The sequence below is a fragment of the Oncorhynchus tshawytscha genome, linkage group LG28, assembly GCF_018296145.1.
Source record: "Oncorhynchus tshawytscha isolate Ot180627B linkage group LG28, Otsh_v2.0, whole genome shotgun sequence".
NCBI lineage: Eukaryota > Metazoa > Chordata > Actinopteri > Salmoniformes > Salmonidae > Oncorhynchus > Oncorhynchus tshawytscha.
This window is the reverse complement of record NC_056456.1, coordinates 32,551,891-32,567,809: the sequence shown is the minus strand read 5'-3', so window position 1 is coordinate 32,567,809 and position 15,919 is coordinate 32,551,891. Positions and strand designations below refer to the sequence as shown.

The window sequence follows — 15,919 nt, the reverse complement described above, 5'->3', positions numbered from 1 at the left end:
TTTCTGTGGCTAAACCAACTAGGCTTGTATTGTATTATTTACAGATGGCAATTTATTATTGGGGCACTTGAATGTTCACGTTTAAGAAGGCATTTCTGCAACAACAACAAAACCCGCAAAAGAATGAACAAAACGTTCAAATGCCTCTCCTGACCTCTGAATGCTCGGCTATGAAAAGTCAACTGACATTTTCTCCTGAGGTGCTGACCTGTTGCCCCCTCTACAACCACTGTGATTATTATTTGACACTGCTGGTCATCTGTGAACATTTGAATATCTTGAAGAACGATCTGGCCTAAATGGCCATGTACTCTTATAATCTCCACTCGGCACAACCAGAAGAGGACTGGCAACCCCTCAGAGCCTGGTTCCTCTTTAGGTTTCTTCCTAGGATCCTGTCTTTCTATTCAGTTTTACCTAGCCACTGTGCTTCTACATCTGCATTGCTTGCTGTTTGGGGTTTTAGACTGGGTTTCTGTATAAGCACTTTGTGACATCTGCTGATGTAAAAAGGGCTTTATAAATACATTTGATTTGATTCCTGTGTAGTGACGTGCGACATACGCCTAGCTTCCTGAAAGGGTTACATATTTGGCCTTGCATTTTAGGTTATAGTCCTGCTGAAAGGGGAATTTGTCTCTTAGTGTCTGTTGGAGAGCAGACTGAACCAGGATTTTCTCTAGAATTGTGCCTGCGCTTAGCTCTATTAGTTTATTTTTATCCTAAATAATTCCCTAGTTCTTGCCAATGTAAAGCATACCCATAACATGATGCAGCCACCACCATGCTTGAAAATATGAACAGTGGTACTCAGTGATGTGTTGTATTGGATTTGGCCCAAACATAACTCTTTGTATTCAGGACTTTTTCAGGGCAGTTTTACAATAGTTCCTTATTGCAAACAGAATGCATGTTTTGGAATGATTTATTCTTTACAGGCTTCCTTTTCACTCTGTCATTTAGGTTAGTATTGTTTATTAACTACAAGGTTGTTGATTTATCCTCGGTTTTCTCTTATCACAGCCATCACTCTGTAACTGTTTTAATGTCACCATTGGCCTCATGGTGAAATTCCTGAGCGATTTCCTTCCTCTCTGGCAACTGATGCCTCTATCTTCGTCATGACTGGGTGTATTGACACACCATTGTATGTGTGGGGTACACAGATGAGGTAGTCATTCAAAAATCATGTTCAACACTATTAATGCACACAGGGTGTGTCCCTGCAACTTACTATGTGACTTGCTAAGCACATTTCTACTCCTGAACTTATTTAGGCTTGCCATAACAAAGGGATTGAATACTTACTGAGTCAAGACGTTTCAGCTTTTCATTTGTAATTAATTTATAAACATTTCTAAAAACATTATTCCACTTTCATATGATGCCGTATTGTGTGTAGGCCAGTGACACAACATCTACATTTAATCAATTTTAAGTTCAGGCTGTAACACGACAAAAATGTGGAAAAAATCAAGGGGCGTGAATACTTTCTGAAGGCACTGTATGTTGCCCTGAGAGTTGCGCAAAGTTGGCTGAATCTGATTCCAAATGATTCCCAGCTGTAATGGCTGCCCCCAAGTATTAACTCTGGGGTGTGAAGACATATGCAATCAAGACATGTTAGTTTTTTATTTTTTGTTTTCACTTTGAAAATGTGGTGTAGGTAGTGAAGATAAGTACGAAATAAATCAAATTTAGTCCCTTTTTTCCCCATTTCATTTTAAGGCAGGAAAGTGTGAAGAATGTGCAAGCGGCTTGTAGACTTTCACTAGTAAGCTTGGTGTACTGTAATTACAAAAGAAGTTGGCTATAACCAAAACAGGCAGTCACCTATACCATACTCAACAGTTTGAATAAAGGCCTGGAAAGGCAATACTTAACCGCTATTGGTCAAAACAAGTTTTAGCAATTTCTCTGTGGATGATTTCTAACTTTCTCTCCTCTCTTTCCTCCAGGGGATGAGTGTTCTCAGGATGAGAGAGGAGCGGCGGCCATCTTTGCCACCCAGCTGGATGACTTCCTGGGCGGAGGGCCGGTCCAGTTCAGAGAGGTCCAGAACAATGAGTCCATCACCTTCTTGGGCTACTTTAAGTCTGGCATCAAGTACAAGGTCAGCTTCTTCTGCTAACAGCTGAGAGATGTAGAGTGGGAAGTGATTTGTTTTTTTATTCCAATTAATCATCCACTAATGACACTTTGAACAAGAGCAGTGGGTTCAGGGTTTCCCAAACCCGGGCCTGGGGCACCCTCTGGGTGCATATTTAGTTTTTTACCCTAGCACTACACAGCTGATTCAAATAACCAATTCATCATCAAGCTGTAATTATTTCAATCAGCTGTGTAGTGCGAGGTCAAAAACCTAAACGTGCACCTAGGGGGGCAGGACCGAGTTTGGGATACCCTGGGTTAGTTGATGGCAAGGAAGTTGTTTATTGTGCATTAGAAATGTAAGGGTTTGTGTTGCATTAGAAAGGTAACAGTTGGGGCAAGAGGGGTTGGTCGTAGCGATCTGCAACATCTCTGTTACAACCGCTCCTGTTGTGGCAATGCGTTAGGCAATAGCAAGGAATACTCTTTGGACATCCATTGACATACTCTATCAGTATAAGGTCAGAAGGATTAAGTCATTATTACTGATCCAAAAATAAGATATAGAAAATATTGAAAAAACGGGATAAAACTGGATAGAAAAACTGGATACGGTTTGGACGTCACTGGGATGTCACTAATGATTAAAGCACTGGTTTAAAGCACTGGTTTAATCATTTGCGACATCCCATAAACTTTGCAATGAAGTGAATGAGTCTGAAGTTCATAGACATTAACATTCATTCCTCTTAGCCTTTGTCGTGTTTACATCCAAAGGTGTGACAGGCACTATAGTCACTGCAACCAGCATGTCAACGGCAGCCATTTTGAAATCCTTATAAATACAACAACTGTGGGATTTGAGAGTTTACCCTTTGCTGTTTCTCTCACCGTCTTTTTACATTTCCAGAAACACCTCAGACCTTGGTTTAGATGGCAGTAATTAACCCAGTTCTGTTTACCATTTTTAATGTTCGGTTTGTGGAAACTATCTTCCTTTTATTGTAGAGTTACACACAGTGTCCTTGAGAGAGAAAAATAGAGAGAGGGAGAAAGAAAGAGATGTGGATTATGAGGGAGCAGAACAAAGAGAGGAAAGGGTAACATGAGAAATGAATCAATGAGAAATCCTCATTTCACTACAACACCACATTTACCCCCTCCCCACCCCCACCTCAAAACACACACGCTGATAAAAAAAAGCATCTGGACATTGAGAGAGAGGGGAAAGAGAGAGAGGGTAAGAGGGAGAAATAGGGAGGGGTGAGAAAAGAGGGAGAGGGGAACAGGGTACCAAGCTAGGGCTCATTATATTAAACCTTCATTACCCTGTAGACATAAAACATTCTTTCCATGAAAATATACACAAAGCTGCTTCTCTGCCATGGAAAGTTATCCGTCTTTCTCAGGAGAACTCTCTCCCTCAGAGTAGATCTGTTTCTCATTTGGGGAATTTTCATAATCACATAACATGGGAACACACTTTGTATGCCCTTGAGAGGAAAAGCAGAACCAGGATTTGCCAATGTTTTTTCCCCAAACCAATGGACAAATTGTTTGAGTTGAATTGAAGTTTGGACAGTGATATCAATGGTTTGCAAACTTTTATCATGATTCAATATTTCCCTCTAACCTCCATATGCATGTTTTTGTGTGGCGGATTACCAGGAAGGCTCAGCTGACAGCACATTAAGGTAGAAATCTGTAGTGAAGAACAGAAATTATTCTCTGTCTTGTCGAATAGGGAATAATGCAAGTTTTATGTAATACATTTCAAGCTGCAAGGTTTCAAACATTGCGCACCACCGAACAAGCCTCATCTTTACTCTTTGACATTATTTGACCCCTCCTATCACAGCAAGGGGGCGTGGCTTCAGGCTTCCAGCACGTTGTGACCAATGACATGAGCGTGAAGCGCTTGTTGCACATCAAGGGGAGGCGGACCATCCGGGCCACGGAGGTGGTACTGTCCTGGGCCAGCTTCAACCAGGGAGACTGCTTTATCGTGGACCTGGGCAAGGTAAAACTCTACACTACAGTACAGGTGAAATGTAGATCTGGCCTGTGTATATGTAGGCTACAGTATTGGAAAACTGTAAGCTGGAATCAGGGCTACGAGCTAAGTAACATGAAAACTTATAGGTGCAGTATCTCACATCATAATCATGCATTGACCTCAATGGAATATTTGAATAAAATGTTAAGCTATGCATCTTAAGTTAGGATTTTGCCCTACAAGCCTGAAGGGCTTTTGGCTAAGTAACATGAAAAGTAAAAATGATATACACCTGAAATGGAATATCAGTACACGTATAGAGCCCTTAGTCACCGAACAGACAGTAATATCTGTACACGTATAGAGGCCTTAGTCACCGAACAGACAGTAATATCAGTACACGTATAGAGCCCTTAGTCACCGAACAGACAGTAATATCAGTACACGTATAGAGGCCTTAGTCACCGAACAGACAGTAATATCAGTACACATATAGAGCCCTTAGTCACCGAACAGACAGTAATATCAGTACACGTATAGAGCCCTTAGTCACCGAACAGACAGTAATATCAGTACACGTATAGAGGCCTTAGTCACCGAACAGACAGTAATATCTGTACCTACATGGTACCACTGGAAACCTAAACACTTTATGTCTTGTATTTCTTTTCCACCTCTTCTTCAGGATATCTACCAGTGGTGTGGCAGTGAGAGTAACCGCTTCGAGAGACTGAAGGCCTCCCAGGTGGCCATCGACATCAGGGACAACGAGAGGAACGGCAGGGCCAAGCTCCACATGGTGGAGGATGGTGCTGAGCCACAGGAACTCACTGAGGTGAGGGATAGGGATACACACGAACATGCTTACACACACACACACACACACACCGTGGCGTCAGGTAGCCTAGTTGTTAAAGTGTTGTGCCAGTAATCGAAAGGTCGCTAGTTTGAAAATGTGAAAAATTTGTCGATGTACCCTTGAGCAAGGCACTTAACTCCAGGTGTAACAATATAGCTTCCGTCCCTCTCCTCGCCCCTACCTGGGCTCGAACCAGAGACCCTCTGCACACATCAACAGCTGACACCCACGAAGCATCGTTCCCCATCGCGCCACAAAAGCCGCAGCCCTTACAGAGCAAGGGGAACAACTACTTTGAGGTCTCAGAGCGAGTGACGTCACCGATTGAAACCCTATTAGCGCGCACCACCGCTAACTAGCTAGCCATTTCTCATCGGTTACACAGGCTCGCCATTTATAATGGCTGACCCTGGCCGTGACCCCACTCTCCGACGGTGTCTCAGGGAGCGTTAGGATATGTAAAAAACACACTTCCAATTCACATGTGTATAATACACACTTGTGTGAAATAGGATTAATATAAGCATCCACCAAATCATTATCACACACACACACACACACACACACACACACGGTTGGTGTCGTTTAAGATTAGAGAGAAAAATATTTTTTTTATGAGCATGGCCTTATTTCTATTACAGCATATTGGATGACTTTCATTGATATTCCATTCACCCAGTTCAATGTAACGTCAATAGGTTTAGGCTACTACATGATACTGGAATTTTCCCTATACCCATCATGAGGTTGCTACAACCTAGCATACAAATGAAAGTTTATAACATAGGTACACAGGTCGAGAGACATATTGGAGTAATCAAGGTGACAGACAGTGACACATTCACTGCACACTTTTGCATCTAGCTGATCTAGCATCTAGCTGATCTAGCAGATCTAGCTGATCTAGCATCTAGCTGATCTAGCATCTGGCTGATCTAGCTGATCTAGCATCTAGCTGATCAAGCATCAGGCATCTAGCTTATCTAGCAGATCTAGCTGATCTAGCATCTAGCTGATCTAACATCTGGCTGATCTAGCTGATCTAGCATCTAGCTGATCTAGCATCTGGCATCAAGCTGATCTAGCATCTAGCTGATCTAGCATCTAGCATCTGGCTGGTCTAGCATCTGGATGATCTAGCTTTTAGCTGATCTAGCATCTGACTGATCTAGCATCTGGCTGATCTAGCATCTAGCTGATGTAGCATCTGGCTGATCTTGCATCTAGTTGATCTAGCATCTAGCTGATCTAGCATCTAGCATCTGGCTGATCTTGCATCTGGCTGATCTAGCATCTGGCTGATCTAGCATCTAGCTGATCTAGCATCTGGCTGATCAAGCATCTAGCTGATCTAGCATCTGGCTGATCTAGCATCTAGCTGATCTAGCATCTGGCTGATAGCATCTATAGCATCTGGCTGATCTAGCATCTAGCTGATCTAGCATCTGGCTGATCTAGCATCTGGCTGATCTAGCATCTAGCTGATCTAGCATCTGGCTGATCTAGCATCTAGCTGATCTAGCATCTGGCTGATCTAGCATCTGGCTGATCTAGCATCTAGCTGATCTAGCTGATCTAGCATCTGGCTGATCTAGCATCTGGCTGATCTAGCATCTTGATCTAGCATCTGGCTGATCTAGCTGATCTAGCATCTGGCTGATCAAGCATCAGGCATCAAGCTGATCTAGCATCTAGCATCAGGCATCTAGCTGATCTAACATCTGGCTGATCTTGCATCTAGCTGATCTAGCATCTAGCTGATCTAGCATCTGGCTGATCTAGCATCTAGTTGACCTAGGGTGAAATCAGTAGTCCAAACTGTTCCATTTTGCAACTAAAACACGTTTCTAGCGTTCCTCTGTGTTTGAGTCAGGTTATTGAAAGGCTACATTATATGCATTACTGAAAGGTAAACTAAGGAGAATATATATATATTCTCTCGTTCTCTCTCGTTCTCTTTCTCTTCCCCCTCCCTCCCTCTTTGTGATTTTTATCAGCCAATATCAATGTAAAATAGGGATATTGTAGCTGTCGTAAGGGCATGACATCACCAGAAGGCAAGGCAGGTTGACGTGCTCAGAGTGTAGATTTATTTACAGGTGTTCCAATGGTGAAAGATCCATTTCATACCAAATATACAAGTAGATTTACCAAATATACACGGCAATAGCCCAAAAGATATGGCCTCTGTATCAGGCTTAACCTGTCCTATCTTAACGGACACTGGTAGAGTGCAAGACTGTTCAGCCTCCCCTTGAAAAGCCAAATGGAATCTTTTTTTAAATGATTTTTATTTTACCAGGCAAGTCAGTTAAGAACAAATTCTTATTTTCAATGACGGCCTAGGAACAGTGGGTTCTGAACAGCCTGTTCAGGGGCAGAATGACAGATTTGTACCTTGTCAGCTCGGGGTTTGAACTTGCAACCTTCCAGTTACTAGTCCAACGCTCTAACCACTAGGCTACCCTGCCGCCCCAGCTCCTGTCTAACAGGAGCTCAAGCAGGTAGGTCCTACTACATAATAGAAACACTTGGCCCCCAGGACCATAATTGTAATTGGCAATTACAACTAATAAACTGGTTCTACAATGTAAAAGGCAATTTATTTCCATATCCATTGTTACATTTGTCTTAATCAGACGGATATTTCAACTCCATGCATACATGGAACAATAATTTTCTCTTATTCAACGTTCTGACCCCAAAGCGTTCTACAGTGCGCTCCTATTACGCAGAACTGTACTGCAGGACACAGACACACAGAACTCCAACACAACCCGGGAAATATGAACAAAGGAAACCATATATTGAATTAAATAAACCAAACTTCTACCTCATGACTCTTTCGAACGTCCATCTGCAATATAGGCCTCACGTCCACTCAGAGCAGGGTAAGAAATGGTTGGCTAAATGAAAATGTGTTGTAGGCCTATCAAACATGAAACAGAAATGTCTACATGTTGCAATTAACGGTACGGGATGGAATGATGAAACGCTAATAATTATTTTTGTATTAAATGGAATATAGATTTATCACATAGGGCCTGTGAATGTAAACGTGTGAAAGCAACAGCAAACATTTCAACAAGAGAAAAAAAGCGCTCTCCACTGGCGGGAGTTTGGAGAGCGTGAGTGACGAGTCTTTTCTTAGTAAGAATACATTTTAACCACAAATTCCAAATGCAAAGCTTCATAAGTAAATTATCAATTTCAAGAAATTGTTAGGCCTACATGCCAGAAGACCATTAGGTCTACATGCCAGAAGACCATTAGGTCTACATGCCAGAAGACCATTAGGTCTACATGCCAGAAGACCATTAGGTCTACATGCCAGAAGACCATTAGGCCTACATGCCAGAAGACCATTAGGTCTACATGCCAGAAGACCATTAGGTCTACATGCCAGAAGACCATTAGGTCTACATGCCAGAAGACCATTAGGTCTACATGCCAGAAGACCATTAGGTCTACATGCCAGAAGACCATTAGGTCTACATGCCAGAAGACCATTAGGTCTACATGCCAGAAGACCATTAGGCCTACATGCCAGAAGACCATTAGGCCTACATGCCAGAAGACCATTAGGCCTACATGCCAGAAGACCATTAGGTCTACATGCCAGAAGACCATTAGGCCTACATGCCAGAAGACCATTAGGTCTACATGCCAGAAGACCATTAGGCCTACATGCCAGAAGACCATTAGGCCTACATGCCAGAAGACCATTAGGCCTACATGCCAGAAGACCATTAGGCCTACATGCCAGAAGACCATTAGGCCTACATGCCAGAAGACCATTAGGCCTACATGCCAGAAGACCATTAGGCCTACATGCCAGAAGACCATTAGGCCTACATGCCAGAAGACCATTAGGTCTACATGCCAGAAGACCATTAGGTCTACGTGCCAGAAGACCATTAGGCCTACATGCCAGAAGACCATTAGGTCTACATGCCAGAAGACCATTAGGCCTACATGCCGAAGACCATTAGGTCTACATGCCAGAAGACCATTAGGCCTACATGCCAGAAGACCATTAGGCCTACATGCCAGAAGACCATTAGGCCTACATGCCAGAAGACCATTAGGCCCACATGCCAGAAGACCATTAGGTCTACATGCCAGAAGACCATTAGGTCTACATGCCAGAAGACCATTAGGTCTACATGCCAGAAGACCATTAGGTCTACATGCCAGAAGACCATTAGGCCTACATGCCAGAAGACCATTAGGTCTACATGCCAGAAGACCATTAGGTCTACATGCCAGAAGACCATTAGGCCTACATGCCAGAAGACCATTAGGCCTACATGCCAGAAGACCATTAGGTCTACATGCCAGAAGACCATTAGGCCTACATGCCAGAAGACCATTAGGTCTACATGCCAGAAGACCATTAGACCTACATGCCAGAAGACCATTAGGCCTACATGCCAGAAGACCATTAGGCCTACATGCCAGAAGACCATTAGGTCTACATGCCAGAAGACCATTAGGCCTACATGCCAGGAGACCATTAGGTCTACATGCCAGAAGACCATTAGGCCTACATGCCAGAAGACCATTAGGCCTACATGCCAGAAGACCATTAGGTCTACATGCCAGAAGACCATTAGGCCTACATGCCAGAAGACCATTAGGTCTACATGCCAGAAGACCATTAGGCCTACATGCCAGAAGACCATTAGGCCTACATGCCAGAAGACCATTAGGCCTACATGCCAGAAGACCATTAGGTCTACATGCCAGAAGACCATTAGGTCTACATGCCAGAAGACCATTAGGCCTACATGCCAGAAGACCATTAGGTCTACATGCCAGAAGACCATTAGGCCTACATGCCAGAAGACCATTAGGCCTACATGCCAGAAGACCATTAGGCCTACCTGCCAGAAGACCATTAGGTCTACATGCCAGAAGACCATTAGGCCTACATGCCAGAAGACCATTAGGCCACATGCCAGAAGACCATTAGGTCTACATGCCAGAAGACCATTAGGTCTACATGCCAGAAGACCATTAGGTCTACATGCCAGAAGACCATTAGGTCTACATGCCAGAAGACCATTAGGCCTACATGCCAGAAGACCATTAGGTCTACATGCCAGAAGACCATTAGGTCTACATGCCAGAAGACCATTAGGTCTACATGCCAGAAGACCATTAGGCCTACATGCCAGAAGACCATTAGGTCTACATGCCAGAAGACCATTAGGCCTACATGCCAGAAGACCATTAGGTCTACATGCCAGAAGACCATTAGGCCTACATGCCAGAAGACCATTAGGCCTACATGCCAGAAGACCATTAGGCCTACATGCCAGAAGACCATTAGGTCTACATGCCAGAAGACCATTAGGTCTACATGCCAGAAGACCATTAGGCCTACATGCCAGAAGACCATTAGGTCTACATGCCAGAAGACCATTAGGTCTACATGCCAGAAGACCATTAGGTCTACATGCCAGAAGACCATTAGGTCTACATGCCAGAAGACCATTAGGTCTACATGCCAGAAGACCATTAGGCCTATGCTAGTAATTGATGCCCCATTGCAGGTGAGCTTGCAAAGTACACAGTTAATATTATTGATCACCAAACAAGATTTGGGGCATAATTTTTTATCATTATGGCAATCCTCTCTCCCTTCAATTTGATGTTTGCGCTGCAACCGATCCTATAGCTGTACAGCAAATCAGCAATCTGTTTTCCAGCTCTCCCGACCTGTGTTGATTGACAGTTTGCTGGTGCAATCAGAGTGCCGAGGGTGTGTTTCACTTGCCAATCTGTTCAAATTGGCATGTTATTTGTATTACAAGGGTGATGCAGCGGTTACTGTCTCTGGCTGTGTGAATAATCCACAAAATGAGTGACAAAAAAATGACAAAAAAATGACAAAACCTGGCCAGATACTTTCTTGTCATCAGTCTCAATTCAATTCAAGTCCCATGTCTACGGGCTCCAAGTCCAAATTATTTTATTTTCTATCAATTCGAGTCATCAAATTTGTGACTCGATTCAGACTCGAGTCCAAGTCATGTAACTTGAGTCTACAACTCTGCCTAACCCTAATTCTAACACTAATTGTAACCTTAACCCTAAACTCCCTAGAAATAGCATTTGACCCCAGTTGTTCAAATGTTTGCTTGTTTACTATTCTTGTGGAGACTTTTTAAACACGTTCACACACACACACACACACACACACACACACACACACACACACACACACACACACACACACACACACACACACACACACACACACACACACACACACACACACACACACAAGCAAGTTACTCGTACTTACACACCTACTGTATCCAAATAACATTCAAATATTCCATCGTTGGACGTGACGATGATACCATATCATAAAATGGTGCTATGCATTGATGAGGAGTTCCCTGGACATTGAAATACCCCTCACCGTGGGAATATATATATGGGCACAAAAGCTTTGTGCTTTGTGTCATTTCTGTGCCAGCTCTGTGCCAAAAACACTGTAATGAGAGAGAGAGAGAGAGAGAGAGAGAGAGAGAGAGAGAGAGAGAGAGAGAGAGAGAGAAATATAAAAAGGGAGAGACTGGCATTGCTCTGTCTCTGTATGAAGCTAATCCTCCATTTTGGATCTGTCCTAGGCTCTGGGGCCCAAACCCAGTATCCCCCCTGGCACCCCTGATGATGAGAAGGTGGACACCACCAACAGGAAGAAGGGTGCTCTCTACATGGTAACTGATGTTACTGCACCTTTGTTGTTCAACATCAGTATAATGATTTGTAATTGTTGTTCCTATCTCATTGTTCTCTTCTCTTGATAATGGTGTTGTCCATCTCAGTGCTCACACATTGTTGATCTCTCAAGCTCATTCACATGCATTGTGAATCTAGGACGTTATGTGTTTAGTTGTTCATTACATTTAGTATATATTATTTTAGGATCCATTTGAGAAGAACAAATGATTTGTCAAGGGAGTACTGTCAATATATGTACAGTATAAATGTATGTATTTATTGATATCTCATCTCGGTGTATTTTATAGATCTCCGATGCCTCTGGCTCTATGAAGTCGTCGGTGGTGGCCTCGTCCAGCCCCTTCAAACAGGCTATGCTGAGTGCCGAGGAGTGCTACATCCTGGACAACGGAGTGGACAAGAACGTCTTCGTATGGAAAGGTGGACTAGTCCTCGCCACTGTTTTTAAACACTTGCCAGGATATCAAACATTACCTATGCAACACATTTCTTACATAGATTGCAGTTAAAAGTGATTCATATATAAAAAACGTAAAACATATTTTCTATTTCTACTGTGTAGGATAGTGCGAGATTCAGAATGAGAAGTCAAGTAAATGTTCACCAAATCCCTGTGCACAGCTGTGAGTGTCTAGAGTATTGTTGAGATGTGTTGATGATTAATCAACTTTATCTTACCTCCATCACAGGACCCAAGGCCAATGCAGCCGAGCGCAAAGCAGCCATGTCAGCAGCCCAGCAGTTCATCAAAGAGAAGGGCTACTCCGACAAAACACAGGTCCGCTGATGGAATAATGTGAAGTAACATTTTTAAATGAGCATGGATGCTCAGGCACTCAGGCACTACTAGGCTATGTTCAAAATGTTGTTAGCTATGTCCACTTTAAAAAAAAAAAGTTACTTAAAATGTTGAACAATAATGAATTGAAAACAAATATTGATAGTGAACTAGTCTCACATAACCACACTACTAAGTTTAGATTATCAATTGGCTATTGGAATGCATGTGAGAGGAAATCGAGGTTCATGGTAAACAACAGAACAACTGACTCTTCCTTTTTCTTCGGCCTTGCAGATCCAGGTACTACCAGCAGGAGGCGAGACCACTCTGTTCAAGCAGTTCTTCAGTGACTGGAAGGACAAGGACCAGACCACGGGTCCCAGTAAGGCCTACACCATCGGCCGCATCGCCAAGGTGGAGCAAGTGCCCTTCGACGCCTCCACCCTCCACTCCAACAACAACATGGCCGCCCAGCACAACATGGTGGACGACGGCAAGGGCAAAGTCCAGGTAAAACACACAACACTGGACTACAATGGAAATAACTAAGTGAGTGTTCTCATAGTAATTTTGCCCAGGGTCCAGGTGTTTATGTTTACAAAGACAACCACGTGCCGCACTAAATTGGCTAGGGGACCAAATGTAGCTCAATGCCCGTATGTTTCAGACCACTGAACTAAGCCTGTATAAAGTGATGCAGGAGGGCTAAAAAGAATTGAACGATGCAGTTGGCTGTTCTAAGAGTGGTCTGAGGCAGGCGTTAGATTACGAGCTTTTTAAAGTGCAGTGTTAATAACGCTGGTTTTGGGAAACAGCTCGGAGATTTAACAATTCTCCTACTAAGGTTCTAACAATGAACTTAGCCTTAAATGTCCCATGCAGCCATTTTTTTTGTGTAAAAATGAAGTACCTTACTGTGATTGTTTTCAATTAAAATAGATTCTTAGAGCAAAGAGAAATTTCTCAAGCAAGAAATTAGCTAGGACCTTCTGGGAATGGTCTGATTAGGGAGGGGGAAACTGAAAACTAGCTTTTATTGGCAGAGAGGTTTGGAACTCTCTTTCTTATAGGTCACCAGGCAGACCAAAACTCCATCCCACCAAAACAGGCATACATTTCAGGCAGTCTTTTGAAACAGCTTTTACACTTAAAGGGCATAATCATTATCATAATTTTCACAATTTCACAGTATTACTTCTACCTCATAGTGTGGAAATATACTGTATATAAAACACAGGTAAATCAAGTTTTTGACTGCACTGGGCCTTTAAGATGCTTTTGGGAAAACTAGCCCTGGTAAATACAAGTTTTTGAAGCAAAGGGTCACTCAGGGTGCTGGGCACTTTTCAAACAGATCAGGGCAGCAACATACACGTGGAAAATGAAACTATTGTTTTCAGATCTGGCGTGTTGAGGATGGTGATAAGGTGGCTGTGGATCCCTCCTCTTATGGCCAGTTCTACGGAGGAGACTGTTACCTCATCCTCTACAGCTACAGGCTGGGAGGCAGGGAGCAGCACATCATCTACACCTGGTCAGTACATATGACATCATCCAAAAATATGCTATAAACATGACATACACCATCTACTTTACACTTGGTCAGTACATATGACGTCATCCTCATTTACATATAGACAGTTCAAATGACATCCTCTACAAGGAAAGGGGATACCTAGTCAGTTATACAACTGAAATGTATATTCTGCATCTAACCCAACCGAATCAGAGAGGTGTGGGGGGCTGCCATAATTGACATCCCTGTCTTTGGCACCCGGGGAATAACTGCCTTGCTCAGGGACGACAGATTTTTACCTCGTCGGTTTGGGGATTCGATCCAGCAACCTTGCAGTTACTGGCCTCATGCTCTAACCACTAGGCTACCACACCTTATCATCTACTGTGCATCTGCCACCTGGTCAGTGCAAATTACATCGAAACCCGGTGTGTGTACGTGACATCATTTATAACAAATCACACCAACGGGGTATTTTACCTTACCCCAACCTGTTCTGGATTATTCTGAAACCCTTAGATGTGTTCTCCTAGTCTAAGTTCATAAAGAAGGATGTATCTGAAATAATCATGGCAAAACTGACTCAGTACTTGTAGTAGTGCATGTTCGATACCTGTAGAAAGGTCTCAATAAGGTGGGCTTGACGTGTGTGTGTTTTTGTGTTTATTAATCTGTATCTGCGTGTGTGTCAGGCAGGGGCTGAAGTGCACCCAGGATGAGCTGGCAGCCTCTGCCTTCCTCACAGTGAAGCTGGATGACTCTATGGGAGGAGCCCCTGTTCAGGTGGGTCTCTATCCTCTCCATTTTATCCCCATGTCCCCAACACTCACAGTCCAAAAGCACCTGAGCAATAGGTACAACGGTGTGACATTTAGATTCGTAAGGTCACTGGACTAAGCACTATAAGTGAATAGGCCAAAGCTGTTTCATTTATCGTGCTTCATAAAGCCGATGGCATGATGGAGGATCTTTTGGCAAGGGCAGCTGCTGCATTGGCGTCCAGTCATTTAAGTCTCTCACAAGTGAGGTCATATTATTGAACCATGTGTGGATTTTGTCTTTATAGACTGAATAGTTGTGTTTTTTATACTGTCCAGCAGAGGGCAGTCACGCTTTGTTTTACTTCCAGTGTGTGTACAAATTTGACACATAAGGTTCCATCATGACAGTATATTATAATAAGGAAAGCAATCTTTGGCAATTTTTTAAATTAAATCACCAGAATTACCTGTCACTTTAGAATGGCTTTTCTTCTACATAGTTAGTTACATCATTAAGTGTCCATTTTCCCCTCCAGGTGCGTGTGACCCAGGGTCAGGAACCCCCCCACCTGATGAGCCTGTTCCAGGGCAAGCCCATGATGGTCCATAATGGAGGGACGTCCCGTAAAGGAGGACAGTCGGGTACTGGCAGCACCCGCCTCTTCCACATTCGTCAATCCTCCACCCGCGCTACACGAGCTGTAGAGGTGAGTTCTTCGTGTGTGTGTGTATGTGTGTCAAAGTGGGACCACACTTTGTACCTGTGTGTGTGTGTATGTGTCAAAGTGGGACCACACTTTGTACCTGTGTGTGTGATTGCTTGAGGAAGATTAAGTGTCGAACAATTGTTAGCCTAAACCATCAAAATGACTGAACAACTTCTGAGCACCTCGTTTGTCTTCTCTCTCTCTCAGGTAGAGCCCTCTGCCTCCTTCCTGAACACCAATGACGTGTTTGTGCTCAAATCTCCCACCGCCATGTTTGTGTGGAGAGGCGTGGGTGCCAGTGAGGAGGAAATGGCCGCCGCCAAGCACGTTGTGGGTTTCCTGGGTGGCAGTGGCAGTAATGTGTCTGAGGGCAAGGAGCCAGGTAAGGATTCCATCTAGTGTTACAGGTTTATTGTATTAAGTGGGGTGCATCTTAATATTATTAATTT

The 15,919-nt window shown here is 43.4% G+C and overlaps 1 protein-coding gene across 1 annotated transcript in view; it reads left to right on the top strand.

The window, feature by feature from the left end:
* LOC112227091 (gelsolin) overlaps positions 1–15,919 on the top strand; it is a 39,602-nt gene that overhangs the window by 19,792 nt on the left and 3,891 nt on the right. The window contains exons 3-13 of the mRNA XM_024391928.2: positions 1,959–2,113; positions 3,950–4,111; positions 4,773–4,922; positions 11,591–11,680; positions 11,993–12,125; positions 12,395–12,483; positions 12,781–12,996; positions 13,887–14,020; positions 14,695–14,785; positions 15,300–15,470; positions 15,678–15,852. Of these exons, the coding sequence (XP_024247696.1) occupies positions 1,959–2,113; positions 3,950–4,111; positions 4,773–4,922; positions 11,591–11,680; positions 11,993–12,125; positions 12,395–12,483; positions 12,781–12,996; positions 13,887–14,020; positions 14,695–14,785; positions 15,300–15,470; positions 15,678–15,852 (1,566 nt within the window). The remainder of the gene's footprint in view (positions 1–1,958; positions 2,114–3,949; positions 4,112–4,772; positions 4,923–11,590; positions 11,681–11,992; positions 12,126–12,394; positions 12,484–12,780; positions 12,997–13,886; positions 14,021–14,694; positions 14,786–15,299; positions 15,471–15,677; positions 15,853–15,919) is intronic.